This window comes from Anguilla anguilla, chromosome 13, assembly GCF_013347855.1.
Source record: "Anguilla anguilla isolate fAngAng1 chromosome 13, fAngAng1.pri, whole genome shotgun sequence".
NCBI classification, from domain to species: Eukaryota; Metazoa; Chordata; class Actinopteri; order Anguilliformes; family Anguillidae; genus Anguilla; species Anguilla anguilla.
Window position 1 is genome coordinate 18,894,813 of NC_049213.1, and position 27,715 is coordinate 18,922,527.

The window sequence follows — 27,715 nt, forward strand, 5'->3', positions numbered from 1 at the left end:
TAACACTAATATTTATCCGTGTTCTAATATTTGTGGTGCCTGCGTGTTGCTGTGCATTCGGACAAGAATAGCTTTTCCGCTATCTACGCTGCGCATACTGCTTTTGTTGATCCTCAAGTATCTGGATGGTCCGGTAAACAAGCTTTGATGAATAGAACGAGGCACCCAATTCTTTTAAAGATCGGCAAATATTTATAAAATATTTAATAATTTGATGGTGTTTTAGTGCGCCATGCTGCGAATTCGCTGTTCGTTGTAAAAAAGTGGATTTGATGAGAATAAAGCAACCGAGCGACGTGCGTTGTAATTATCCAAGGACCACCGAATCTGCTCAGAATGACGCCCTGAACAGCCAGCCGCAAACTGACGGTGCCAGTCAAGCGGGAAGGGGGAGCTGTCTCATCTTTCTGAAACCTCTGACTTGTTCGGCGCGCAGGACTTTGAAAGCTGCAAGAGGATTTCAAACATACTCGTAAGTTAATTTACACCAAAACTGACTTTAGTAAGATAATCCATAATACACTCCAAGACTTTAATGGAAACAGTATACTTATTACAAACACCGAAGCTGCGTTAAGATATGATATCTTGTAAATTCTGTTGAGAATTAGACCTAGACTATATGAAATTTTCACTGGGACGAATATACCGCTAGCTAGATTTTAAAGTAGCAAGCGTGTATAGCCAGCTAGGACTATACAAAACACTTTCTTGAAGATGCCTTTTCGTGATTTTTATGCCTAGTATGTGGCTGGCAAGGTAACAACAACAGTAAGTTTTGATCGTCTTGGTTGATAATTAGTAAGAAATAAATGTTTGCTAGCTCAGTTTATCTAGCGTTTAGCAAGTTCACAATGATGAGTCAATGGTGTGGATAAGTTAGATTCTGGAACGTTAGCCGTCACAATGTTTGCTAGCTAGTTCGCGAGCCAGCTAGCCACCTCGGCACCACCCTAGCTGATGATGGCTGGTTAAGTATGCTGTTAAAAATGTCGCTTGCCAAATTGTTAGAGCTACCCCTGTTTTGATTGATATAGATTTTTAAAATAATGTTAAACGTTCGGTTGACCATATCGTTAGCTAGCTAGTTAGCAACACTGACCAATTGAGCGACATTAAACTACACTAGCAATAACGTTAATTGTCCAATTGAATTGTCATTTAGTCTTAATGCAGGTAGTCAGCCAGCCAAAAATGCTCAGTTATATTTGGTTAGGCTATATTATGTATGTCTAGGTCTTACGTTCGCTGGAAATGCACATTGAGCATATCAAACTGATAAATTGTGAAAATTCGCGTCAAGGTTGTGTGCGTGGGGCGGCGAAAAGTGAGAGACAGGAAGTCGTTTTGAATGTCTGGCTAGCTAGCTAACACTAGACAAACGTAAAACTGAACATATCTCATCAATTTCGCCGTTTTTTGGGCCATCTGACCGGTGTGTTGCCTCACAAACTACGCCACGCAGCATTTCAACCCAGAGTTTGCTTGGTTGCTTGCTAACGTTAATACCTTTGTAAAGTTTCAATTTTGATAGCTACCTAATGCTGGTTAGTCGTCAAGCAAGCAAGACAAGTCTCTTCGTCTTACGTCATCTATGTTGCCAAACATGCATTTATGAGAAACGATTTGTTTATGCCGAAGTAATGGCTAAAGTTTAGCGGACGGTTACAGCGTAGGATGTCGGTTTCCAGTGAGATGAACCAGCGCTCGCTTACTTGCAACTTTAACAAACGCTGTTAAGAAAACTGCTTCACGTATTGCCTGTTGAGCTGGATTGTCATATTAGTATACACAAGCTATTGATAGCTAGCTGAATGTTGCCTATGTTTTGAACTAATATTTTCAGTTCATAGTTAGTCTAAATCAAAACACTGGGAGGTTGTGCGAAAGGAGCTAGTCACCGTTACTACGTACTTGGATGTGAATGTGTGTACTGTGTGGTTTTGACTGACTGCTTCGGTGAAACACACGTCAACCATGCTATTCAACAGTGTTTGTTAAACAGATGGCAATATTAATTCTTTGTTTTCAGACATTGTTCGCTTGTCGATTCAAAGAAAGGACTGATGGAGAGTTAGTTTGCTGGAAATAAACATTTCCATCTTATGGTGATATAACTGAATATCATCCAGTTATCAAATTTAATTATAACAACAGTCAAAAAAGGATGAATTGCCAATACAGCAGTTGGCCAAACTGTTGTGTCTTTATTATACAGTAAAGTTTTGCAGGGACACTAAGGAGTGACATGAGCCCCTTTTTCCACATGTGTATGGATTTCTGCTGGTGTTATGCATCACCCACGTTCAGGGATGGCTTGTCTTGTGCTCTAATCTTGTTTTGTTAGGAGACCTGTAATAGGCCTAAAGGCTTCTGTCATTTTGTCTTCACACTACTCTCTCAACGAGTTTGTGTCCTTACTGATGGCAAAGAGCAGTCTATCTTACTAAATGTCAGACTTCCTTCACACCATCCAGAAGTTTTCAGTCAGGGAAAGGCCTGTATGTCAAGTTATAGAATTTGTATTTGGTGTCAATGCCCAGTCCTTGTGTGCTTGTAATTCTTGTGATGTGTCTCCTCAGGGCATTCGGATAGCCTTGACCATGCTAAATACAGAGCTGCATTCTTCAGTTTGTGTATGTATGTAAACATGCGTAGTCTGAGAATATGCTGTGGTTGTCAAGCAAATAAAAAGACATGATTGCCAACTGATACTGCCAGTCCTTCTCTGCTGTCTCCTACTGCACTGGCTGAAAGAGGCGTTCCCGAACGTGCGTGGGTTTAAGAATTGCTAATCCCATTATGACATACCACAGGGCATTAAACTGGGATTAGCATGTTTTAAAGCAGTGTTTCACTTTTTCAGTTCTGTTTGATGTGCTTAACCAGCTGGGTTCTCCTCATAACTATAAATCCACTGTAAACTGACATTATTCCAGGATGTAGGAGATGGACTAGTCACATCGGTCATGTAGTGTAACAGGTGTCTTAATACTAAAGCATCAGTCATGCAGTGAAACAAGTGTCTGCTACATAAATCCTTTCAGTCTAACAGTCCAAGTCTGGTCAGATTCATATCCCCAACACTAGTCTGAGGCAACCTCAGTTTGTTGGGGTCCCCAGTCCAGGGTGTGGAGAGCCAGAGGTTCTGGATTTGTTTCCAATATAAAATCAGCACTTGGGTGAGGTTTATTAACTCTGTATCATTTAAGTGCTGAGTAACATCAAAAACCAGCAAGCCCTGCAGCTCTCCAGGACCAGGGTTGGAGACCCTTGGTGTAGTGTGTAGGACAAGGTTTGAGGACAGTGCTTGTGCTCATAGAGATTCACTGTCTGCCTTGCCACTCAGTATCGGTGCCTGTGTTTGTCTCCGCAGTGACACCATGCTGGGCGCCAGGCAGCTGAAGGACTGAAGGTGGGAGGAGTGGGATCAGAGGCGGGGGCACCATGCTGGAGGATGGGGAGGCGGAGGGTAGGTCCCTGCAGGCGGAGCTGGAGAGGCTGAGCCTGGAGCTCCAGGAGGCCAATGAGGAGAAGCTGCAGGCGGCCCGGTACGGGCTGGCCGTGCTGGAGGAAAGCGCCTCTTTGAAGAGCAAGCACGGCCAGCTGGAAGAGGAGCACGAGGCGCTCAAACAGGAGCTGCAGCAGCTCAGAGAGGTGAGGGCAGGAGGCTCCGCCCACGCGAACGCATATGCAGACAGCCGATGTCTGTCCGATGCATCCCTCTGTTTCCGATTCCGGTGCATTAGTGATGTTCAAACCTTTATTGGATACAGCGCTGTCACATGGTTGTGTACTTCTGCACATAGTTTTGCGCTAGCTAGCAGTTGTGAATTACACTAGATAGCTAATGTTAGCTACATGCCTGGCAGTTGTGATTTTGATAGTTAACGTTAGCTAGTTAGCTGCGAAAATGTAGCTAGCTTGTGAGATGATAAAGCCGTGTTAAATTAAGTTCAATTCATATCAAGTATATATTTATCTAATGATGATGCTTTGAATACATACATTGCCAGTACTTCAATTATGATATTTCTGCTAATTTGTACTGACTAGCTAGGTCAACACCTAGCTAGTGATAACTGTGTACAAGTTGTGATTTAGAGAAGTTAACTAACATACTATAATAAGTTTCTTAGCTTGCAGGTTAATAACGAGCTAGAATATCCTATACTGGTCCTATATGAGTAAGCACATAATGATATGTGATAGCGTTGTATCCAATAAGGATATCCAATAAGGTTGCATCACAATGGCACCGGAAACAGTGGGATGCAGCCAGCATTGTTATACCGGCTCCACCCACACACTGGCAGCTCTACCCCCATACACTGCCGATTCCACCCCCATGTACTGCGCCTCCTCCCACATGTACATTCTTTGCATTTAGTTCTGCCACTGTCACTATGAAGCCTAGTAAAGGATATTTGACTGCTCTGTGTTAAACCGCTGATATCATAGAGCTTCTGCTAACTGTCCTGTATTAAACTGCTAATACCAGAGAGCTGCAAACTGTCTTAACACGCTAATATCTCAAAGCTGCTAATGGTTCCGTGTTTAACTGCTAATGTCAGAGACCTATTAACGGTTTCTTGTTAACCCAGTTAAATCACAGAACTGCTAATGGTCTTGCATTAAACTGCTAATATTGGAGAGCTGCTGTCTGTCTTGTGTTAGACCCCTAACATCATCAACCACACACATGCTCACACCCGTACGCATGCGAACCCACACAAACACACCCATGCGACTGAACCTTAATGCTGTGTTGGTGAATGAATTATGATGCATGATGAGTTTTTATTTTTGTTTTTTTCCCTTTGTTCTGGGAAGTTCCTTATTTTTGTGAGTGAGGAGGCTTTTGTATGGTGCTGAGGGTATTGTTGTCAAATGCAGCCATTTTGGTCTTCAGAGAAGGGCTTTGTAACAGGTTTTGAACTGGTTGTTTGAGGCTCAGTTTCAGCCTGTGCAAGATATTTGAAAGCCGGTTGAAAGAAGACAAGTTATTTTTTATCAGCTTTGCTGTACCTTAAAGTGAATGTTTGGCATCTCTGTCTGTTGTCTGACTCACAAAGCCACTGTTTCCTTCAGCAGTTAAATCAGGCTCACTGCCACCCCCCTTAGTTCATTTTACCTTACATCCTCCGGTGCAAGCGTAGCTTAAAATATCTGAAGCTGCTGTTCCACATTGGGTAAACCCCTCAGGGGTGTGCAGGCTTTGAACAGTGAGGGACACCGTCCTTGTTTTTCAACCCAGGTGGGACATGCAAGAACAACAGAACACAGATCTGTTCCTCCACACTTAGCTGTTAGAGGAAAAACCCGCGGTTTATTTAGCCAATTAAACACTGTGACGTATATCCAAAGTGAAATAAACTTGTTCTAACAGTGTAATCCTTATTCTGATGCTATGTTGGAATTTGTAACCGTGCAGAAATAATAGAACTGGGTATAACAAACAAGAATAAGACAAGAAAAATGGAAGTGAATGTACTGTGAACATATGAACTAAACAGTATTAACTATAAAACAAAAGATTGTTTGCCTCACTATCATAATTAGAAATTTGTTTTGTTCCAGTCCTGAAAAGGCCCCAAATATTTAGCCTCCTCTGTGTGTGTCCTTGCTTTTCAGATATTGTAAGAGGTTGACCTACATCGTACATACGATACTTTCTTATTCTAAAAGTTCTTCTTTTCCCCCCTCCATGTTTATCAACATCACTCAAGACCGAAATGATGAAGTAGAGCAAATAATAAATGTATCAATGACCATGTATTTTGGCATTCCCTCTGGCTTTCCAAATATACAATGGAGTCTGCGAAATAACAAAATTCTCAAGGTGCATGACATTGAGAAAAAGTACAACCCTGCTTTAGTTGAAAATGCTTCACTTTTATGAACACTTGTCGATATTGCGGTACGTGAAGTATAAATTAGGCTTTACTGATTGCGTTGTGGAGGAAAAAGATAACATTGTGGAGCAAAGATGACATGGCTTATACTTACCTTAATTTTGATAACGCAGCCCTTTGCAATGTGTTTATATATCACAGTGACAGGAAAGATAGACTGTGCAGCCCTAATTTCCTGTGTCTCCTGCCTGTCTCCTCTATCTGTCGTTTGTCTCCTCTGTCTACTGGCCTGCTGGCCTGAGCCGCCATTGACGCGGCCCAGGGTGGATAACAGTGGGGCCCAACCGTGCACGAGAACAGTGCCTGAATAGGATGAGCCAGCAGCCCCTTCTTTCTCTTTTGTGGTGCCAAAGCCCTCACAGATTCTGTGTTCATACATAGAAGCTGATGCTTTCTAACCTGTACGCACATGCACACTAACTCTGTCTTCACCAAGCTTCCTGAAGACAAAGTAGCTCCCTGGCGCCCCTGCCCTCGATGGACCGTGGAGCACGCGAGTGTGATTCAGCAGGAGCAGTGGATGACTCGTGGGGCTGAGAGCTTTGGCACTCAGCTGTGCTCGCGGGGTTGAATAGCTGGTCTGTGGCAGAGGAGAGTAAAGTGCGTTTGCGCTCCCCACAGGCCCTGGCCGACTCGCTGAGCAGTCAGAAGCGGGCGGCGGCCGACGGGGAGACCCGGGAGGAGAGCCTGCTGCAGGAGACGGCCAGCAAGGAGGCGGCCATGGCGCAGCGGCTGGACGACCTGCAGGGGGAGCTGCGGCAGGCCAGAGTGGCGCTGGTCAACGCCCAGGCCGAGAGCGACAGGCTGGGAGCGCTGTCCGCACAAGTCCGCAAGGTACTGCGTGCATGCACGCACGCACTCACGCACTCACTCGCACACACACACACGCACACAAAAAAACACATGATCTGCATATACATACACACACACATTCTGTGAAATGCATTGTAAATGCAGTCATGTGAGTAAAGGTGTGTAGTACAGTGTGTGAGTGCAGTGAGAGGGGGAGTGGGATACGGCAGGCTAGCTCTGCTCCCCTCTGTTCCAGGAGTGTGAGGGGCTGGAGCTGGAGAAGGCTCAGCTCAGAGAGGAGATGAAGGAGTACAAGCTGCGGGAGCTCCAGCAGCTCCAGGACAACAGCGAGCTGGAGGAGGAGAACATCTCCCTGCAGAAACAGGTCTCCATGCTGAAGGAGAACCAGGTCAGTGGCCTCCCCCCTCCCAGACTCAAATACCCCCCAAAGTCCCCTATCACATACCCCCAAATCCCAGCTCTTCTTTGTGTAAAATTTTTAAATTTAAAACACCTCACTCTCTTCTGTAGAACACCTTGCTTTCATAACATTTGCCTGGACACTGGAAATGGCCGTCTGTGCTCATCTCTGTGCTTCATTGTTCCTACTTTTCAATTGAGGTTAACATAATCCTCAGTGTGCTTGTGGAGTTTGGTGTGTGCTGAGAGCTGCTGTGTGCTTGTATGCATGCATATGTGTGCGCCTCACTCCGAGCAGTGAAAGCCAGTGAGTGGCTGCTTGCGCTCCTATTGTTTGCATCTGTATAGGCATTGTGTTCAGTACTTGCATTGTGTTTCCAGCACACCACTCACATGATGCTTGCAGGAGCCGTTTGCATTATCTTCACTTCATCGCATGAAAGGGTGCTTTTATGCTATGAAGCTGCAGATGTGTCATGTGACCGTAAGAAACTTACTGGTCAATATTTGGAAGTGGCCGCAATATGCAGGCTTAACTCCAGTCCTGGAGGCCTGCACTGTCGCTAGGCTACAGGTTTTGTGGCTTCATTTCAATTAGCAGCCAATTTATGCCTTGGAAACCAGGCGTGTGGACTCTGTAGCTTACAGTGACTTAGGCGCTTCAGTTCTGAAACACTCCAAAACTAATAAACAGTGTGGCCCTCCAGGACTAGAGTCTGACACCCTTGAACTTCAGCAGTAACATAGTAACTGTTTATTTTAGCACATATTTAGCAGATTCAGCCCTGTAGGCTTTAGCATGAGTGTTCCCTTACACTGATACACAGCACACAGGCAGCACTACCCAGGCCTGTCCCAGCTCATTCTCCCTCAGAGCCATTCCGTCAGCAGCCTCCCGGCCTGTTTCAGCCCGATACAAATGGAGCAAACGCAGAGCCTCTCTGACTGGCACAGGCACAAGATTTCATACACGGCAGCGCCTTGAGGTTCTGTTTCATTGTTTGATCTGGGCCTTGACGTATCGCATGCTAGCTAGCGGAAGTGAGCGTTGTTTCTGGCCTGCATCATCTGCCAGCCCACAAGTATCACTTTCCTTCCCTCTCAGCTGCCCTGTTTTATGACTGAAATTTAAACCCTGACCTCTAATAAGGCTCATCAGGAAAAAAAAAGTATTCATCTTTTACCTTTGAAATTTATCTGTGTTTTTCATTAACATGTTTCATTAACAAGGGAATTTAGTTCAGCTAATCTTTAACTGGGCTAATTGAAAACACTCCTGATGATGCAGGTCTGCTGATTGGGCCACATTCCTGTGCCACATATATGGCGTGTGTGAACGCTTAAGTTATGCATTAGCCAGTGGTTACTACGGAAGGATGGAGACATTTGAAACGGTTTCAGCTCCATTTTATTTCAAGTAAGCATTGTGACTCAGACTCACAGGTTTTTTGTGGGTCCTGCTGGATCTGGATAGTGCCCGTTCGCCTTGGTATTGAGCTGAAACATTGCCTGTGTCTCATGATCGTGTTCTCTCAGCAAAATCCATCGCGCACAAGCGGCTTTTTGTTCAGACGCGATCCCAGGCGGTCGGCAACAATAGCCACACTCAAGGGGCAAAAAGACAATGGACAATGGGAGAGGATTTTGTTTACCCGGATCGCGTGTACTGTATGCTAAATTGGGGTCTTAGCAGGCCAGGCGTGTGCCCGTGTCCCACGGCTAATTAGATAAACCCTCACATGTCTGAAATAGTCAAGCGGTGAGTTAATCGGTGCCAGGCTTGGTCACACGAATCACCCCCCCCCCCCCCCCCCCATGAGCAGGCAGGAGTGGCACAGCTGCAGGTTATTAAACATGGAAGAAAACACTTGCAGGCCTTTCAAAAAAAAAAAAAAAATGCCCCACTGTTGCCATGGTACAAGTTCTATGACCCACCTGAACAAGTAGGTTTTTACTTGCATGTGCGCCTTACATTTTGGTCTGTGTCTGTGTCTGGAATGGTAGATATGTGAAATCACTGCTCACTGGTTTAGCTAATCCCTTGGAAGCGTGATAGCAGTGCCCTTTTATAACTTTACATTATTCTTTGGCAACCAGCACCTGCTCTAAATTATGCATGTGAAACAGCTTGCTTTTCCTGTGTCCTTCCATTTTGCTTGTTGAAAGTGCGCTGAGTGTCATGCTTGAATTGCACTGTGTAAATCAGCTTTATAATATCCGTGCACAGTTGTCTAACATTTGTGTAATTGTTACCATCTCCTGCCCTCTCTTCTCCTTTTCCATCTCGTTTTTGTTATAAATATAACAAGGAGTAGTTATGACTGATGTTCTTATTTGTGTAATACTGGTTATGGCTAATATTATTGTCGATATGACAAGTTATGGCAAACGTTGGTTTGGCTTTGATACTGGCTATAGCAGACGTTATTATGGATCTGATGGAACATGGCTCACATTATTATGGATGTGATATGATTATGGCTGACATTATTACGGGCGTGATATGGGTTTGGCTAACATCGCTACGGGTGTGCTGCAGGTGGAGTTTGAGGCGGTAAAGTTGGAGCTAACCCATAAGGAGGAGGAGCAGGAGGTGCTGCGTGCACAGCTGGAGGAGGCGGGGCGGCTGCGGGAGATCGCGGAGCGGCAGCTGGAGGAGGCGCTGGAGGCGTTGAAGGAGGAGCGGGAGCAGAAGAACAGCCTGCGGCGGGAGCTCTCTGCCCTGGCCGCCGCCCCCTTCGGCCCGTCCGCTCACCTGGAGCTGCACCTGGAGCAGCTGGAGGAGAGCCAGGACGAGGGGCGGGGCGAGGACCAGGACAGCGGCTACAACCTCGGCCTGGCCGCGCTCTCCCGGTCCAACGGCCAGCTGTGCTTCTCCACCCCCCGGAGCAGGGACGTCTTTCTGCGCCCGCCTGCCCCCAGCTTGGTCTCTGACCTGCTCAGCGAGCTCCACCTGTCCGACAGCCAGACACTCCAACAGCAGCTCCTGCAGGTACATGCACCCTGAACTCTCAGCCCTAAGCCCTGCGCCCTGAGCCCTAAACCCTACACCCTATGCCCTAAACCCTATGCCCTGAACCCTGGGCCCTAAGCCCTGTGCCCTAGGCTATTTGCCCTAATCCTTATGCCCTAAACTCTACACCTTATGCCCCAAACCCTATGCCCTGAGCCCTAAACCCTACGCCCCCTTCCGTCTTATGGGTTTTTCATTCTAACCCTAACTAAGCACACCTCGTTCAACAGCTAAAGGTGTTTCAAATTAGGGTTGGAATGAAAACCTACAAGCACGGTAGATCTCCAGGAACAGGGTTGGGCAGCCCTAAACCCTGTGCCCTAACCCTTGACTCTCCACAACAGCTCCTGCCAGCTCCGCCCTGACCCTTTCACTCTAACCCCTGACCATTACCCTCCAGCAACAGCTCCTGTCGGTAGCCACACCTAACTGTACTGGTCCCTGGTGCTTCTCATTCTAGTTTACACCTCCAGGGCTTTTTCCACTGTACATAATTGGATCCTGCTGCTATATAGCTTGCAGCTTTCCTCTCCCAGGCTGCTGGTTTGCACAGTATCCTCGCTGCACACACTAAACTCAGGGTTTCTCCCGCTGAAGGAGGGTTTATGGTTATACACTTTGTTGTACGTCGCTCTGGATAAGAGCGTCTGCCAAATGCCTGTAATGTAATGGTTTAGAGGGCGTTGCGTGAGTCAGGTGACTCACAGCAGCGCTTGATCTGAAGGTCTGCTGGCTCATCAGTATTTATGGGTTTCTTTTCCTGTGGAGTTAAGTGAAGCATCACAGACTACAGAGCAAAGCTACTTTCTGTTTCTGTCATACCGTCACCACATCCTGTGAAAAAGATAGACTTTGACTACGCTGTGAAGATTTGTTGTGCTTACATATGTACAAATGCTAGTACATATAGTACATAGTACCCTGAGCCGACCAGAGGAGGATGGGTTTCCCCCTTGAGCCTGGTTCCTTCCAAGGTTTCTTCCCATCTGCCACAGGGAGTTTTTCCTTGACACTGTTGCCTTCGGCTTGCTCCTGTGGGGGTTTAGGCCAGGGTTGTCTGTAAAGCGTATTGTGACAACTGCTGTAAAATACGCTATACAAGTAAAATTTGATTGATTGATTGATGTATGCTGCTAAATGGTGCTGTAGGGGACTACCAAGCTTGTGATGGCTACGTACCTAGTTTGCAGTGCTATATTAATTTGCATCAAGTACGTATGTGTGCAAGTGTCACAGTGCACAATCATGTGATCGCGTTGTATCCAATAAGGGGTTGATACAGCACAGTGACGCTGTAATGGGAAATGGGGTGCAGCAGCGATTGTAGAGGAGCAGCAGAGTAACAGAGGTACCTACAGTATAAGGCCATCAGTGGCCCAAAATTGGAAATTTCAATAGTTTTTTCAAAAATATATATAATATGATCCAAATGTGTCATTGTGAGAAATTTTAGGAACATCTAAGGCCTCAAAATTCACAAAAATACCCCGTTTAGAGTGTGTTTTAAATCCTCCAGTGTGCATTATATTATGGTATTATACTTAGAGTGTGTTATATCAAGTCCTCAGACATGCGATGTATGATATTATATTAGAGTGTGTGTTTTGTCTCTCAGGCAGAGATAGATAAGGCAGCACTGGGCTCGACAGTGCAGGAGCTGCAGAGGCAGCTGCTGGTCTCCAAGGAGACGCAGACGGAGCAGGAGGCCAGGCTGAAGAAGCTGGCGCAGCAGCTGGATGACCTGAAGGGGCACGGTGGACCGCAGGGTGCCGGCGACCAGCAGGGGGCGCTGGAGAACGGGCACGACTACGAGCTGGACGTGAACGGGGCGGAGATCCTGGAGAGCCGCATGCGGGCGGCCAGCGAGGAGGTGCAGAGCCTGCGGGAGGAGCTGCAGGAGGTGGGGGAGCGCTACGCCGCCCTGGAGGGCAGGTACCGGCAGGAGAAGGAGCGCTGGAGGGGCGAGGCGCAGGAGCTGGCCGAGAAGATCCGGGCGTGCATCAGGGCCAGCCGCCAGGACCAGGAGCGCATCGGCCAGCTGGAGAAGGAGATCGGCGCCACGCGCAAGGTGGCCATCGACTCGGAGGGGCACCTGAGCGTGGCCCAGGAGGAGCTGCTGGCCTTCTCCGAGGAGCTGGCCAACCTGTACCACCACATCTGCGTCTGCAACAACCTGACGCCCAGCCGCGTCACGCTGGACTACTACCGGCAGGGCCCCCGGGCGGGGCCCGGCGGGCGCGGACCCCACCCCCACCCACGCAAGCGCTGCTCCGGAGACCTGCTGGGGAAGATGCTGCAGGGGGCGGGGCTGGGCGGGGACACGGACAGCAGCGGCAGCGGGGGGGGCAGCGGTGACTCCTCCCCCGTCAGCGCCGGGGTGGGCAGCTGCCCCGGCTCCCCCACCCTCGACTTCCGGGACCCCACCAACGTGCGCAACCTGGTGGCCGTCATCCGCAGCCAGATGAAGCACCTGCAGGTACGCGCACCCCCCACCCCGCAGGGCCGTGTTCTCCTGCTCCATAAGGCTGGCAGTCCGTAACACTGAGATTGGAGAAGTAGCAATGGAACCCCTTTAGTGAACAAGTAGAGAGAGCGGAGGGAGTGCAGGTGATGAGCATCTGTTTGGCATATAGAATCTGTGGCTGCAGTACAGAGAAGGGCGTGGAGCTTCTACCTACACTTCATGTTCTACATTCAGGTTTGCAGCCTCCATGAGATCCATGTCTCTCAGTCTGAGGCAATGTTGTAGAAGACAAGGTCTGTTTGTCTGTTAGGTTCAGCCAAAATGTTTTATGCCTTTACCAAGTAACTTAACAGCTCAACTTAAACTGCTTCCAGCAGTGTTTATAATTACACGTGTCAGTGTGTTTAGAAACATGTTAAAATGTTTGTTTTGTTGCTTCATTATGAAGCTTAATGGAACCTTTCTCTGAACTTGCTGATTTTAGACAGGCCCAATGTACAGTTAGAGGGCGAGATTTCAGTGTCTTATCACTGGACAGTGTGATCTTGGTAACTAGCGTGTCACTCACCTTGCGGGCCTTACCGTCTTTTTTTTAGGTGGGAGAGGGGGGGCGGGAGGGAGGGGGCAGGTTTCAGTTTTGGAGATTTGAACCAAGTTAGATTGTGAACAAGCCTTTAAAGCCCTTGCACTTATTCACTTATTCTGACACAGAGTCTTAATGTTGTACCCTGCAGTAGTCTTTCATGAAAGTGTCAGTAATCTTTTATGTTATAATCGGTAGTATTTTTATATTAATGGCTGTCTTTTACATTAATGTCCAGTCTCTCTTGCATGATGTTTAAAGTCAACAGACAGTATTTGTGTCAGACTTGGCCCTAAGTGTGCTCTGTGTAACACAGGTAGCGGTAGACCTGTGCCGGCAGAGGGGATCGCTGCCCGCCCCCTCCGGGAGGGGCCTGGGCGTGGCCGAGGCGGAGCGGGACACGGAGGCCCTGCTGGAGGAGGTGCTGAAGCTCAAGTCCCTGCTGAGCACCAAGAGGGAGCAGATCGCCACACTCAGGACCGTGCTGAAGGCCAACAAACAGGTACCTGCCCATCGCCACGGTTACCTGCATATACCAGACCCCCTTGCTCAGGACCGTGCTGAAGGCCAACAAACAGGTACCTGCCCATCGCCGTGGTTACCCGCATATCCCAGACCCCCTTGCTCAGGACCGTGCTGAAGGCCAACAAACAGGTACCTGCCCATCGCCGTGGTTACCCGCATATCCCAGACCCCCTTGTTCAGGGCCATGCTGAAGGCCAACAAACAGGTACCTGCCCATCACCATGGTTACCTGCATATCCCAGACCCCCTTGCTCAGGACCGTGCTGAAGGCCAACAAACAGGTCCCTGCCCATCACCATGGTCACCCGCATATCCCAGACCGCCTTGCTCAGGGCTGTGCGAAAGGCCCGGAAACAAGTTCCTGCCTGTCACCGTGGTAACTCGCATATCCCAGATTCTTTAACCCTGTTTAGCCCTTGTGAGTATTTCAGAGACCTGGAAAGCAGATAGTGGTGCTTACCAGTGCTGTGAGTAGAAATATGGCATGGGCCTAGTTGTTATTGTTATTATTATTATTATTATTATTAGGTTTACATTTCTGGCTTAACATGTATTTGTCTTTTACTTTCATTTCTGTTTTCTTGTAATGGTGTGTAGTGATGAGCTGAACTGGAATGATGTGGTGGCTCAGCAGTGTATTTAAAGCTTCTGTCAAATAGCAACAGGGGCTTTGCTTAATACCACAGCAACATACAGGACGAGTAAAGTTTCCAAGAGCAGCAGTTACCCAAAGCAGAGAGGACTGTTTTGGGTCATAACACCAGGCTCAGCAGTATTTCTGTATTGTAACCAACCTGAGTGCAATCGAAACCGGTTTTCTCTCTTTTTTTCCCGTCTATTATTGTGCGGATGTGTTCCTTACTTTTTGGTTAGAATGAAGGTATTCTTTAGGGTAACTTGGGTTTTTGAGGAAGTTTTTGAATGTGTATGCCCCTAAGCCAATGTGTCAACAGTCAGGCTTCTGTAGAGAGAGCGTATGTGCAGAAGCTATGTAGTGTAGCTACGCAGCCATAATACATATTTATTAGTGTAATACGCCCAACATTCATGTGCTGGGAAATGAGCTGCCATCCACCGCTTATTATCAAATATTTATTTATTGATACTTGCTTTGCCTATTAATTGTGTATACGGCCCCGATTGGACGACAGCCATGTATATGTACTGAAATGAATGGCCGTTGTTGCTGGTGATTATGGTCACTGTCAGTTAGCCTCCCTAACGACAGGAGCAATGGCTGGGGGTGGGGGGGGGTCAGGAAAAGGATCTCCTCTCGGGGAGACATTGGAGCGCCGCTCCTGAATGAAACGAGGGTGTGTGAAATTACAGCTGCGCAGGGAGCGCGCTCAGAATAACCCAGTCACTTGGGCTACAGGCTCTTTTTTTGGGGGCTGCTGCGCACGTTTATCAGCATTAATAATGGGTTAGAATAGCTTGCCATCCACATATTGGTAAGAACCTGGAAATGAACTGGCCTTTCTTCTGGCTCAGCTCGGTGCCCTGTGAGCATATTCTGGGCCTCTGAATCCTGCTGGGGAGCTGTGCTTTAATACCTGTGGGTACAGCTGTCTCCCTGGTGTACTGCATGGTCTTACTGACCCCTTCACTGTGATGCCAAATCTGGCCAGTCCTCGCCCATTTACGTAGTGTTCTATTTTAAGAGCTTTTGAACTCCAGATGTGAGCATCACAGAGACTTATAAAATGGCTTAAATGATGTCAAACATTTGTACCATTTACAATACTAACTTAGATTAGTTTCTTTATAATTTATGTAAAAATGAAGTTCCACAAATACAGTTCTCTTGGCGACAATGCAGAGTGATTTGCGGAACTGTTAAAAGATCGGTGATGCAAAATGTATGTAGTGTACCCTGGTGTCGTGTCTACAGATCTATATAAAATCCAGTGAAAACTGCGTTGGACTGTCTCTGCCTGTTAGGGGGGTGCTGACCTCACAGGGGGTAAGAGTGTGCAACACTGCCGACATCTTACTGCAGGACAGCAGCATTAACAGTGACATCACGCAGGAAACCAGTGGCTGGCTGGAAATAGGCTTTGCATGCCTGGATTTTGCCCACAGGAAGAAACAAATGTAATTGGGTCCGCACCAGCACGCCACTGGAAGATTACAGAACTGGAAGGGTGAGCCGCGAGCCTGCCTCCTCTGAGGAGATTTACCCTGCCACTGCGGGCCCGACTGCCCTGACGACAGCATCGGCCGCTGTAGGATCACCTTTCTAAGTTGCCTGTTGACGCTTGTAATTTGGGAGGAGACATGGAAGCTTCTGGAATAAATAGAGGAGACTGTACTTCTCTAAGAGATTTAAAGGCCAGAAATCTAAATCCCTCAATGGAAAATAGAAATGCAGGTGTCCTTCTAGCCAGCCAGAATTTCAGGTTTTCTGTTGAGAGTAACAGGTGGTGCTTCTATTGCTATTTACAGTGACCACAGTCCATTTGCATGTCTGTGGGAGAAACTGAGCAAGCTGGCTGGTAGTCCAGTGCATGTGTTAAAAAAGGCTCTGGGAAACCTTTAAAAACAATGACAGGATCGTTTGAATGAGGAGAGTGATGTAAATAATCGGTAATGATATAAATGGTGATGCTCCCTGCAGGCGGCGGAGGTGGCTCTGACCAAGCTGAAGACGAAGTACCAGGCGGAGAAGACCCTGGTGACGGAGACGATGGTGAAGCTGCGTAACGAGCTGAAGGCCCTGAAGGAGGACGCCGCCACCTTCTCATCTCTGAGAGTCATGTTTGCCAGCAGGTCTGTGTGAACCCTAACCCCTAAACCCTTAAAACCTCACCCTTACCCCCTACTCCCTTACCCTTCTCATCTCTGAGAGTCATGTTTGCCAGCAGGTCTGTGTGAACCCTAACCCCTAAACCCTTAAAACCTCACCCTTACCCCCTACTCCCTTACCCTTCTCATCTCTGAGAGTCATGTTTGCCAGCAGGTCTGTGTGAACCCTAACCCCTAAACCCTTAAAACCTCACCCTTACCCCCTACTCCCTTACCCTTCTCATCTCTGAGAGTCATGTTTGCCAGCAGGTCTGTGTGAACCCTAACCCCTAAACCCTTAAAACCTCACCCTTACCCCCTACTCCCTTACCCTTCTCATCTCTGAGAGTCATGTTTGCCAGCAGGTCTGTGTGAACCCTAACCCCTAAACCCTTAAAACCTCACCCTTACCCCCTACTCCCTTACCCTTCTCATCTCTGAGAGTTATGTTTGCCAGCAGGTCTGTGTGAACCCTAACCCCTAAACCCTTAAAACCTCACCCTTACCCCCTACTCCCTTACCCTTCTCATCTCTGAGAGTCATGTTTGCCAGCAGGTCTGTGTGAACCCTAACCCCTAAACCCTTAAAACCTCACCCTTACCCCCTACTCCCTTACCCTTCTCATCTCTGAGAGTCATGTTTGCCAGCAGGTCTGTGTGAACCCTAACCCCTAAACCCTTAAAACCTCACCCTTACCCCCTACCCCCTTACCCTTCTCATCTCTGAGAGTCATGTTTGCCAGCAGGTCTGTGTGAACCCTAACCCCTAAACCCTTAAAACCTCACCCTTACCCCCTACCCCCTTACCTTTCTCTGTGAGTAATGTTTGCCAACAGGTTTGTCTAAGCCCTAACCCCTACCCCATAACCCTTTTCCTCACTGTGTGGTGCGTTCACCAGTGGGTCTGTCCCCCTGCCACTCCCTGGGAACCCATCATCCAAAACTTTAGATTTAAATCTTAAAGCGCACACACGCACACACACACACACGGTGAACAGTGCAGATTGCCGGTTGGAGATAGAGATGCTGCTGTCAGAGGGGCAGGCTTATTAGATTAGCAGCGCTCCCGTCTCTGACGCATGGATTACTGCAAACCTGCACACACAGATACACACACACAGATGCACACGCACATACACCTACACATACACACGCACATACACATACACACACACACGCACATACACATACACATACACATACACACGCACAGATACACACGCACATACACATACACATACACACGCACATACACATACACACACACACGCACATACACATACACATACACATACACACGCACAGATACACACGCACATACACATACACATGCACACGCACATACATACACACACGCACATACACATACACATACACATGCACACGCACATACACATACACACGCACATACACATACACACGCACATACACATACACACGCACATACACATGCACACGCACATACATACACACACGCACATACACATACACATGCACACGCACATACACATACACACGCACATACACATACACACGCACATACACATGCACACGCACATACACACGCACATACACACACGCACATACACATACACACGAACATACACACACGCACATACACATGCGCACACACGCACATACACACGCACACACACACGCAGATACACAAGCACATACGCACACACACACGCGCAGATACATACGCACACACACACACACGCAGATACACACGCAGATACACACACGCAGATACTCATGCACAGATACACACTGACACACACACATCCACACGCGTAGATACACACGCGCACACACAGACTGGCACACATCCACACACGCAGATACAGACTCACACACATCCACACACGCAGATATATACGCGCACACACATCCACACATGCAGATACACAGACTCACACACATCCACACACACAGACACACACGCAGATATATACGCGCACACACATTCACACACGCAGATACGCACGCGTACGTGAACATACAAATGTGCTCACATACACACGCACATATACACATGCATTCCAACGCACACTTGTGTAGCTGTCTGCTGCTTTCCAAGCATATACCACAAATATATACCATACTGCCAGATGAAATTCATTTTGACTTTTCCTTTTTTCAGTAAGTAACGGTACTTAAAATCAACTGATTTACTGTTAGTTTTGTCAGTACTCCGTAACCCATCACCAAACTACAGGTGTAAACAGTGCAACAAACAAACAAAGGGGTGGTTTTCGCTTGTTTTAGACAGTGGAGAGAGACGTACTTCACATTTCACGTGTCCTCAACTACTTTCTCAGCTTGGATGCAGTTTTTCATAGTGCCATACATTACATTGCAGGGGTTAAATTCTTTACCCCCCCCCACTGTCTTTCATATGAATGGTCTGGACAAACACCCTTATATCTGTGTAGAACCATGCACTGGTAGATGTACGTCTGTATGGCAATAATGGGACTGCTTCCTTATCTTACCTCTCTGCTCACCTGGGATTCCTACAACTGGAATACCAACATCGCTCCAGTGACATGGTACCTTTTAAAGTTCTTTAACTCTCAAATGAACTTGGAAAGATGACTTTCTGCAACTCTGCACCATATAGTAGAAATAAAAAAATACACACACACACACTCGCACATAAACAATATTCTTATACTTAGGAAAGGAAGTGCTCAAGTGCACAGTTCAGAAGAAAATAAGAAGATGGCATCATGAGTCATAGTAGGGTATATAATGAAATTTTTTAAATTTTGTACTCAGTATTTCATAAATCACAGTTTGTTTCATTAACTTTTATTGACATATTCCCCCATGTGACCGCAGTGTTTTAGATTGTACTTGTGAGTGGTTGTCATGATGGTCTACTTTGCATAAGTTGCTTTTTGCATGTTGTTCTGGCTGTTGACTGTTGTCTTGTGGATTCTTGAGAAGTGCTTCTCAAGCAAACAGCAAAATTGCCCCTCTGTGGCATTGATATCACAGTCCAGTTCCTGCCTGGCACCAAAAAATGTTTATTACAAATTTTAATGGGAATCGCTGGCATCGTGCAAAAAAACTAAATTATTTTTTGACATCAGACCATTATTGTTCTCACATTTTGTTCTGAATCAGCTTTATTAGTTGTTGTGTTATAAGACATTTACTATAGAGCTGGATGAGAAATTTTGATGAAGGAAAAAAAGTGGGCAGAGAGGGATGCAGGGTTTTACGTGAAACTCATTAAATGCTAATCGGAGTAGCAGTAGAGCTAGTGATGTGTAAATGTCAGAAATCAATAATAATCCTATAAGGTTGTAATAAGTGTACAGGTGTGGAGTAACAGTGTGTCTGCTCTGCAGGTGTGGAGTAACAGTGTGTCTATGCCCTGCAGGTGTGGAGTAACAGTGTGTCTGCCCTGCAGGTGTGGAGTAACAGTGTGTCTATGCCCTGCAGGTGTAGAGTAACAGTGTGTCTATGCTCTGCAGGTGTAGAGTAACAGTGTGTCTATGCTCTGCAGGTGTGGAGTAACAGTGTGTCTATGCTCTGCAGGTGTGGAGTAACAGTGTGTCTATGCTCTGCAGGTGTGGAGTACCAGTGTGTCTGCTCTGCAGGTGTAGAGTAACAGTGTGTCTATGCCCTGCAGGTGTAGAGTAACAGTGTGTCTATGCTCTGCAGGTGTAGAGTAACAGTGTGTCTATGCTCTGCAGGTGTAGAGTAACAGTGTGTCTATGCCCTGCAGGTGTAGAGTAACAGTGTGTCTGCTCTGCAGGTGTAGAGTAACAGTGTGTCTATGCTGTGCAGGTGTAGAGTAACAGTGTGTCTGCTCTGCAGGTGTAGAGTAACAGTGTGTCTATGCTGTGCAGGTGTAGAGTAACAGTGTGTCTATGCCCTGCAGGTGTGGAGTAACAGTGTGTCTATGCCCTGCAGGTGTAGAGTAACAGTGTGTCTATGCCCTGCAGGTGTGGAGTAACAGTGTGTCTATGCCCTGCAGGTGTGATCAGTACATCACGCAGCTGGATGAGATGCAGAGGCAGCTGGCGGCGGCGGAGGACGAGAAGAAGACGCTCAACTCGCTGCTGCGCATGGCCATCCAGCAGAAGCTGGCGCTGACGCAGCGGCTGGAGGACCTGGAGCCGCCGTACTCCCCCAGCACCAGCGCCGGCAGCCCCCGCCGCTCCCGCGCCAAGCAGCTGGGCGCCGCCAAGACCGGGCGCGCCCCCCGGAGCCCCCGAGGGAGCCCCGCCCGTCCGCTGGGGGGCAGCCCGCGGGGGAGCCCCGGCAGGACCGCGGGGGGCCAGGGCGTGGCCCTCAGCGCCGGCGCTGGGGGCGGACACATCCGCACGCTCGTCCGAAGCCTGCACCCCAGCACCGTAAGCCCCACCCCCTTCCTCCCCAGCCCCGAAACCCTGCCCCCCAGCGTCGGCACCTCCGCCCCCCTAACCGCCAGGGCAGCCCCCAGCCCCCCACTGTCTAGTGCAGATGCAAAATACGCAGCACACGCTAAACCAGCGGCACACGCCACACACACATCCTCTGGCCCCAGGTCTGCGGTGACGGTTGGCAGCACTAGCGCAGCTCACGGTTCTGAAGCACAGGGCACTGTTCACTCCCCTCCCACAGCAGAGGCGCTCTCTATGCGCGGCCCCACCCGCATACCCGCGCCGGATATCCCCCCCGCCGCCCCACCTAATCCTGCTCCTGGCCACCGACAGCCACAGGACCCCAGGCCCGGGGCCAGCACCAAAAACAGGGAGGCCTGTACTCACCCTTTCCACAGGGCCATGAATCCCAGCTGAGGGCCCAGTCCTGCAGAAACCCCTCCAAACTGCCCCCATAGCCTTTACCAGTCCAACTCCACATGCACACTCCAGCCCCGCCCCCATAGCCTTAGCCAATCCAAACACAATTACACAGCCACTGACTCCAGTCCAATCTTGACCAGTCTGGTCTACCACACGCCACCGAGTCTATAGACCACATGCTCAGCTCCATGTTCTTAACATTGGAAGTTCTGTAAAAACATTCTAAATTGATGTATCTTCTGAAAATTAATTCTGGAGTGTTTGTAAAAAATGAGGCATCCCCAAGTACACTGCTGTGGGAATGGACGTTCTGTACTGTAATCCAGCACCAGAACCTCCTGTCGTAGAGAGGATGGAATGAACACAGAAGCCTGGCATCTTATGAGCCTGAAGAATCAGTACACCGTGTTCTCACTCATCGAGCTTGCCCTGTCTCTCAGTCCTGCAAATACCCAATATATCCCCAACCCCACCACAGTCCTGCCCCTGCTTACAGTCCTACACCTGTCAGGACAGGAGCAGCCAGATGCAGGACCTGGACCACCCCCCCCCCCCCCAAAACCAGTTTAGAGCCTCTGTCTGCAGTCCCTCATCTAGACAGCTGGGACATCCCAGGAACACACAGGGGCTTAATGGGGAGAATAGCCCCGTGTCTCCTAGGCAATGTTTTATTCATCCCTATATGGGACAGGTGCGGTTCTCCAGCTACCAAGGAAACCGCCCTCTGTGTTTATAAATATACTCTGTGAGCATTAGCCAATGGGGTGATTCACTCCATAAGCATCGGCCAATAACGCTCACTATTGGAAAATACTTCAGGGATTTCACAAGAGCAGCTCTTTGACAGGAAGTCTGATACTTTTTTTCACCCAGCTAATTCAGTTCAGTGCCTCAGACTCTGCTGTGTTAAGTACAACATTTATTTAACCCAGTCCGGAGAACAGAAGTGGATGAAACATTTAAAACAGGAGAATCGAAGGCCCAAAAAATACCAAATACTAGTGTGGCAGTTTGAATATCCACATTTACCCAGACCTCAAACTTTAGGATCTGCTTATCAAAGCTACAATGCAATATGTCGGACAAAATGTAAATTTTATAGAGAAGTGTTAATTGTTTTGTTTTTATATTGAATTTTTTAATAATAATGTCATTGTAGTTCATGTTCCTGTTTAATATTTGAACAATGCTAGCATGTTACCGTAGTGTCTGGGATTGGTAGGAATAGGATCATTTCTGATGGATTATGATGCTTGGTTGGTACCATTGGAACATGGCCCTGAAATGCAGTACTCCTCCCTCGTGTGTCCACGTCCGTGTTTTCATTACACCTCTCATGTCATGGTTTGTTTTTTTCTTTTATGGAATAGTAATGTTCATTTCTTTGTCCTTTCCATGTTTTTTTTCCAGCGATAAACACAAAAAAATTCCCATGGTCCCTCACTTTGTCTGCTGTCCTTTCTCCATGGAATCCTTCATGTCTTCTGCACAAAACGCCCCCGCTCACCCACCTCCCCCGACCCTGAGACATCCTCTCCATCCCAGACCGGAAGCTTCATCACAACTCCTCAGAAGGACACTGAAGATGAGAGCTTCTCGCCTTTTACTTTGTTTCAGAAGAGGAAGTGAGAGGGCAAATATCCAGGGTTATAAATGAGATTTTACAATGAGGAACAAGCTCCACAGATCGATTTGACAGTTTCGGAGAGCTTGGAATTTTGTTGATTGCACCGTAGACCTTTTTAGCAAACAGACATGGGAACAGATGTTAGGCACTCTGAAGGATCTCTGCAGTTGAAGCATCTCCACACGTGAAGGATCTCTGCAGTTGAAGCATCTCCACACGTGAAGGATCTCTGCAGTTGAAGGATCTCCACACGTGAAGGATCTCTGCAGTTGAAGCATCTCCACACGTGAAGGATCTCTGCAGTTGAAGGATCTCCACACATGAAAGTTCTCCACACATGAAGCATCTCTGCACGTGAAGGATCTCTAAATGGCAGTCTTTGGCTGACTGCCGGCGGTAATGAAACTGCGTGGGTTTGAGTAAGATGGAGGGTGCCATTACCCCGTAATGGATACCTGCACAGCCTGTCCTCACAGAGCAGCGCTGTGTGACCCCAGTGTGACAGTATTCTGTGTCTCATTTTTAGGCCAGTTGGGATGTCGGTAGAGCCAAGCACGGCTGAGGCTGATTGGGGGAGATGTGCGCAGTGACAGGTGAGGGTGGCCGGGCCGATCATTTGTTGATCAGCCCGGCCATGGGGGGGGGGGGGGTGCAAAACAATTTTGAAGTCATGGTCATGAAGCACAACTGACACTGCCTCGTTTGTTTGTGTGTGCATAGTTGTTTTTTCCTGCTTTAGTTCTGTTATGTTTTGCCATGACTGATACTTGCTGTTGATGTGTATTATTAACTGGAAGTCATTCTTATAAGCGAGTGCCATCAAAGGAAATTGAAATCAGCATAATCCTGCTTCTAATGGCAGCAGAAGTCCCCCCATGGAACCTCGTTGCAAAATATCAACATATGTTTTCGAAACATTTACTTAAAAGTATATTCATGTAATCGATAAGTAAGTTTGTTTTTAAAAGCTATCAGAAAAAGCTGTATACATATATTTTCCATGTTTCATTTAAAGGCTGATCTAAAGTCAGCTCTTCCAAGAAATCAAGACACCGCAATTTCCTTTCTCAGCACAATTTTTGATTTGAAAAATGGAGCCCGAAGTGTAACTAGAATTCTGTTTTTATTTCAAAATTTGCTAAATTACAATGAAACTCTATGGGAAGACGATGATACTGCTGCCAGCCTTTAGGGGCTACAGATCTGTGGTTGCTAAAACTACAAACCAACTGTTCCTTTTGTTTTGGGTCAGGGGTGAAAAGCTGGCCTGTGGGGGAGCTGCTAAGTCTCCTGACAGACGGGACACAAGCAGCACCTTGGGGTCAGCCACTCTGTACCGTGTGGAAAGGACTCCCGGCTGCCGTGCATTACTGAAAAAGTTGCAGTTTTGCATTTCTCGTCTAGATAGCGCCAGCCCTGCATTGCATATCACGGGTGGTTGATCCAAATCACTTTGGGCCCGCATAGGCAGTAACGGGCCCAATGTGCAATCAAAGCTATGGGCGGCTCGGAAGAATTCTCCAGGTCTCTACAGACCAGGTCCAAACTTGCGCCCAGGACCACCCACTTTATAAACAGTATCATGAAGGGAACACATCATGCCACCAATGTTAGTGCATCACAATAGTGCCTTAAGTTTTGTTTTGGTGTTTCTTGATTCGAAGCAAAACAGATCTGGTCTAAATATTGTATTTGTTGTTGGAGAGAAAAGACTTGATGTTTTTGCAATTATTGTGGAGTTTTAGTGTTTTTAATTTGGGATTGAACTGAACAACTTTTTTTAATATATACTGACTGTTAAGAGTGTGAATGCTTTGAAGTGCATCAGGTTTTTTCCCCTGATAACCCTCCACTGTGTCTTTCAAAACCAAATTCCACATTGATATTTCTGCTTGTTAACTACTTTTTATCACTGCAATATTACTTTCCTGTAATCTAGCTCTGGAGTAATTTTTGAGATTATCTGTATTCACCAAAATTACACTATCTGTGGAATAGTGGTGCATTGTGCGTGAATGATTCGTTCTATTTGAATGAATCTTTTCAGTGAACATAAGGAACTGCCTCACCTCCATGTAAGGATTCATTCCTTTAGCTTTTAGTAAGTTTTAAACCTGCCATTCACTGAAGCTGCAGTGACTCCTATTTGACAGTTTTCTTCACTGGGCTCTGTAGTAGCCATTAGCCAATGAAAGCATTGATCCACTTGAGTGGGGTGTGCCCTCCGAGCCCCTTTAAATGTAAGTTAAATATTGCAGAAACATCGGAAGAGCATACCAACAGTCTACTGTAGGAATTCACCTACAAAGAAAAGTAGATGATTTGTTTCGAAGTAGGCTAGTTCTTCACTGAATCAGTTGGGGAATCAGTCTACATGACCGAGTTGGGTTCTCTCTTCAGCCACCTACAGTTTTCAGTCGCTGCTTTCTCGTTCACTAGGAACTAGAGTCAGTGAAGTCAGAACCAGTCACTGCTTGACTCTCGTTCTCGTTTGCGGGAGTCTGAACAAGAACAGTTGAACAGGTGAACGAGCCTGTGAATTAATCTTTTTTGGGAGTCAAATGTTTTGTGTCCCTGAAAGGAACCGTAATACCTACCACTACTGTGGAACTCATTCAAATACTAAATCAGTCTGCCTGTATTACAAAGGACCTACCTGATTTGTCAGTCTCAGAATTTTTTTTATGAGTAATGGTTATTATCTTGCAAATATAACGGACTACACTATAGCATGGACTGGACTGATAACATTCCTTTAGGTTCGCACAGAAATGGCAGATGTTTCCATTAGATGTCTCTTGAAATTTAGCAACGCATCCAAGATGATCCAAGTTCACATCTGATGCGAATCGGCAAGTTGTAACATTGAAACGAAAGTGCTTGATCCCGCTCTGTGATCCGCTGCATTCTCCTCGAATGCTGAAACTGAAGCAACCGGTCGAAGGATATTTCAACTCGTTTCCAACTCACCAAAGTCACTGCCAAACTGCCTTGGGTATTTCAGCAGACAACTGACCACCCTCGGTTCTCCCGACTGTAGCCGAGGAGCCCGTGCTGGCCACGCCACACCAGGTGCTGAGTGTTGATTTACTGCATGGCCAACACGTCCAAGAACAAAACTGCTATGCAAATTGGTTTTAAAAGCCGTCTCTGTCCATGCCACTTAAGGAAAGTGTCAGGATGTTTGCGTCCTGTCGAGAGATTGACACAAGTAAAGATTTGGTTTTGTGGGAAAGAGTTGAGCTTGAGTGTGGCTCAGTTCCAGCCTGGACACAGTTCTAGGCTTGCACCATGCCCTCCATGCAGGGTCATGCATTTATATGGACTGTTAAACCTGACCTGTATACTCTATAATAAATCCCACTTTGAAACAAAGAGTTTTACGACTGGTGTCTCATTCCGGGGAGGTATAAATTGCAAGAAGTCAAGCTTGTGTAAGCCTAGCCTATCTAGAAATATATAGGCCTACTATATGACCAAAAGTATCTGAACACACTTTGGTCTGGAGCTGTTTGTCCTAGTTCCCTTAGTTCCAGTGAAATCTTAATGCAATGGCATTCCTGACGATTCTGTGCTTCCAACCTTGTGGCAACAGTTTGCGGAAAGCCCTTTCCTGTTTCAGCTTGACAGTGCCCCAGGGCACACAGTGAGGTCCATATAGAAATGGTTTTGTCAAGATTGGTGTGGAAGAACTTGACTGGCCTGCAGAAAGCCCGACCTCAACCCCATCCAACACCTTTGGGATCAATTGGAAAGCCATTTGTGAGCCAGGCCTAATAGCCCAATAAGTGCCCAACCTCACTAATGCTCTTCTGGCTGAAGGGAAGCAAATCCCTGCATCAATGCACCAACATCTAGTATAAAGCCTTCCCAGAAGAGTGGAGGTTGTTATAGTAGCAAAGGGTGGAATAACGCCATATTAATGCCCATAATTTTGGATGCCATGTTGGATGTCAGGTGTCCACATGCTTTTGGCCATTTAGTGTAGGTGTATGTACACACAAAACAACGTGGTGAGTTATTTTGATGTAATTGGTGCCAGAGGATGATTTATTTGAAGAAAATACCAATGTTTTAATATGAAGTTCAACAGATACCTTTATTTGATGTGACCACGTTTGTAGTTTTATTTCTCAAATATTGACTACAGTATAATTTTTTTGCTTAGGTATGTAATAATACAGTAGCTGTAGACTAGAGGAGAGCGCTGTGGACAGGCCTGCTGATCCCTCCATTCTACACTTTGGAATTAAGCAAGAAGCTGCATTAAATCAGAGTGGGCCACAGTCTGTAATTAGGGTAGACTACAGACTGATTAAATCCACTTAGCTCTGCCCACATTGCTTGTGTTTATTCTGTCTAAAGACCTTTCAGGTGTTTAGACAGTAATGTCACCCTTCAGTGGGACAAGATCAGCAGCTTGGAAAAGGGGTGGGTCTACTAACAGGTACGTGAATATCTATTGCGACCCTCATTATTTTTTGGGAGGTACAATTAATTTATTCAACACTGAGTACTGCCAATAAAAGCAGCTACATGGAAGAAAATCTGTTAAAAATGCCCCATAATTTCACAGTTGCTTATTGGCTGCCCACCTCAACATTGCAGTGATCCCTTTTTTGAGGATTTTCAGGAGACAGGCATTCACTGTGTGGTTAGTCGGTATTCTGGCTATTTATCTTGCCCTTGCCTTGCTGTTCAACCCGTAATTCCTGTGTTTCAGGGAAATTTATGGTGCCTGGCTTATTTGGTTCTGGTGTTTCAGGAAAGCCGGTTTGACTTCCTGGGGTT

At 47.0% G+C, this 27,715-nt stretch overlaps 1 protein-coding gene across 3 annotated transcripts; it reads left to right on the forward strand.

Moving 5' to 3' along the window:
• Nucleotides 1–104: 104 nt before the first annotated feature.
• zgc:162200 (uncharacterized protein LOC558638 homolog) lies at nucleotides 105–26,301 on the forward strand. 3 transcript variants are annotated; one of them, XM_035387916.1, is made up of 11 exons: nucleotides 105–472; nucleotides 2,583–2,636; nucleotides 3,377–3,657; nucleotides 6,537–6,749; nucleotides 6,964–7,116; nucleotides 9,667–10,119; nucleotides 11,756–12,616; nucleotides 13,504–13,689; nucleotides 16,330–16,481; nucleotides 20,487–20,865; nucleotides 22,708–26,301. In XM_035387916.1, the coding sequence occupies exons 3-11, from the start codon at nucleotides 3,448–3,450 to the stop codon at nucleotides 22,711–22,713; spliced, it is 2,613 nt and encodes an 870-aa protein (XP_035243807.1). In that variant the 5' UTR covers nucleotides 105–472; nucleotides 2,583–2,636; nucleotides 3,377–3,447; the 3' UTR covers nucleotides 22,714–26,301. The 3 variants fall into 3 exon arrangements, with proteins under 3 accessions (XP_035243807.1, XP_035243806.1, XP_035243808.1); XM_035387915.1 differs by lacking the exon at nucleotides 2,583–2,636 and having other exon boundaries at nucleotides 106–472; XM_035387917.1 differs by lacking the exons at nucleotides 105–472; nucleotides 2,583–2,636 and adding an exon at nucleotides 579–771.
• The last annotated feature ends 1,414 nt before the right edge of the window (nucleotides 26,302–27,715 follow it).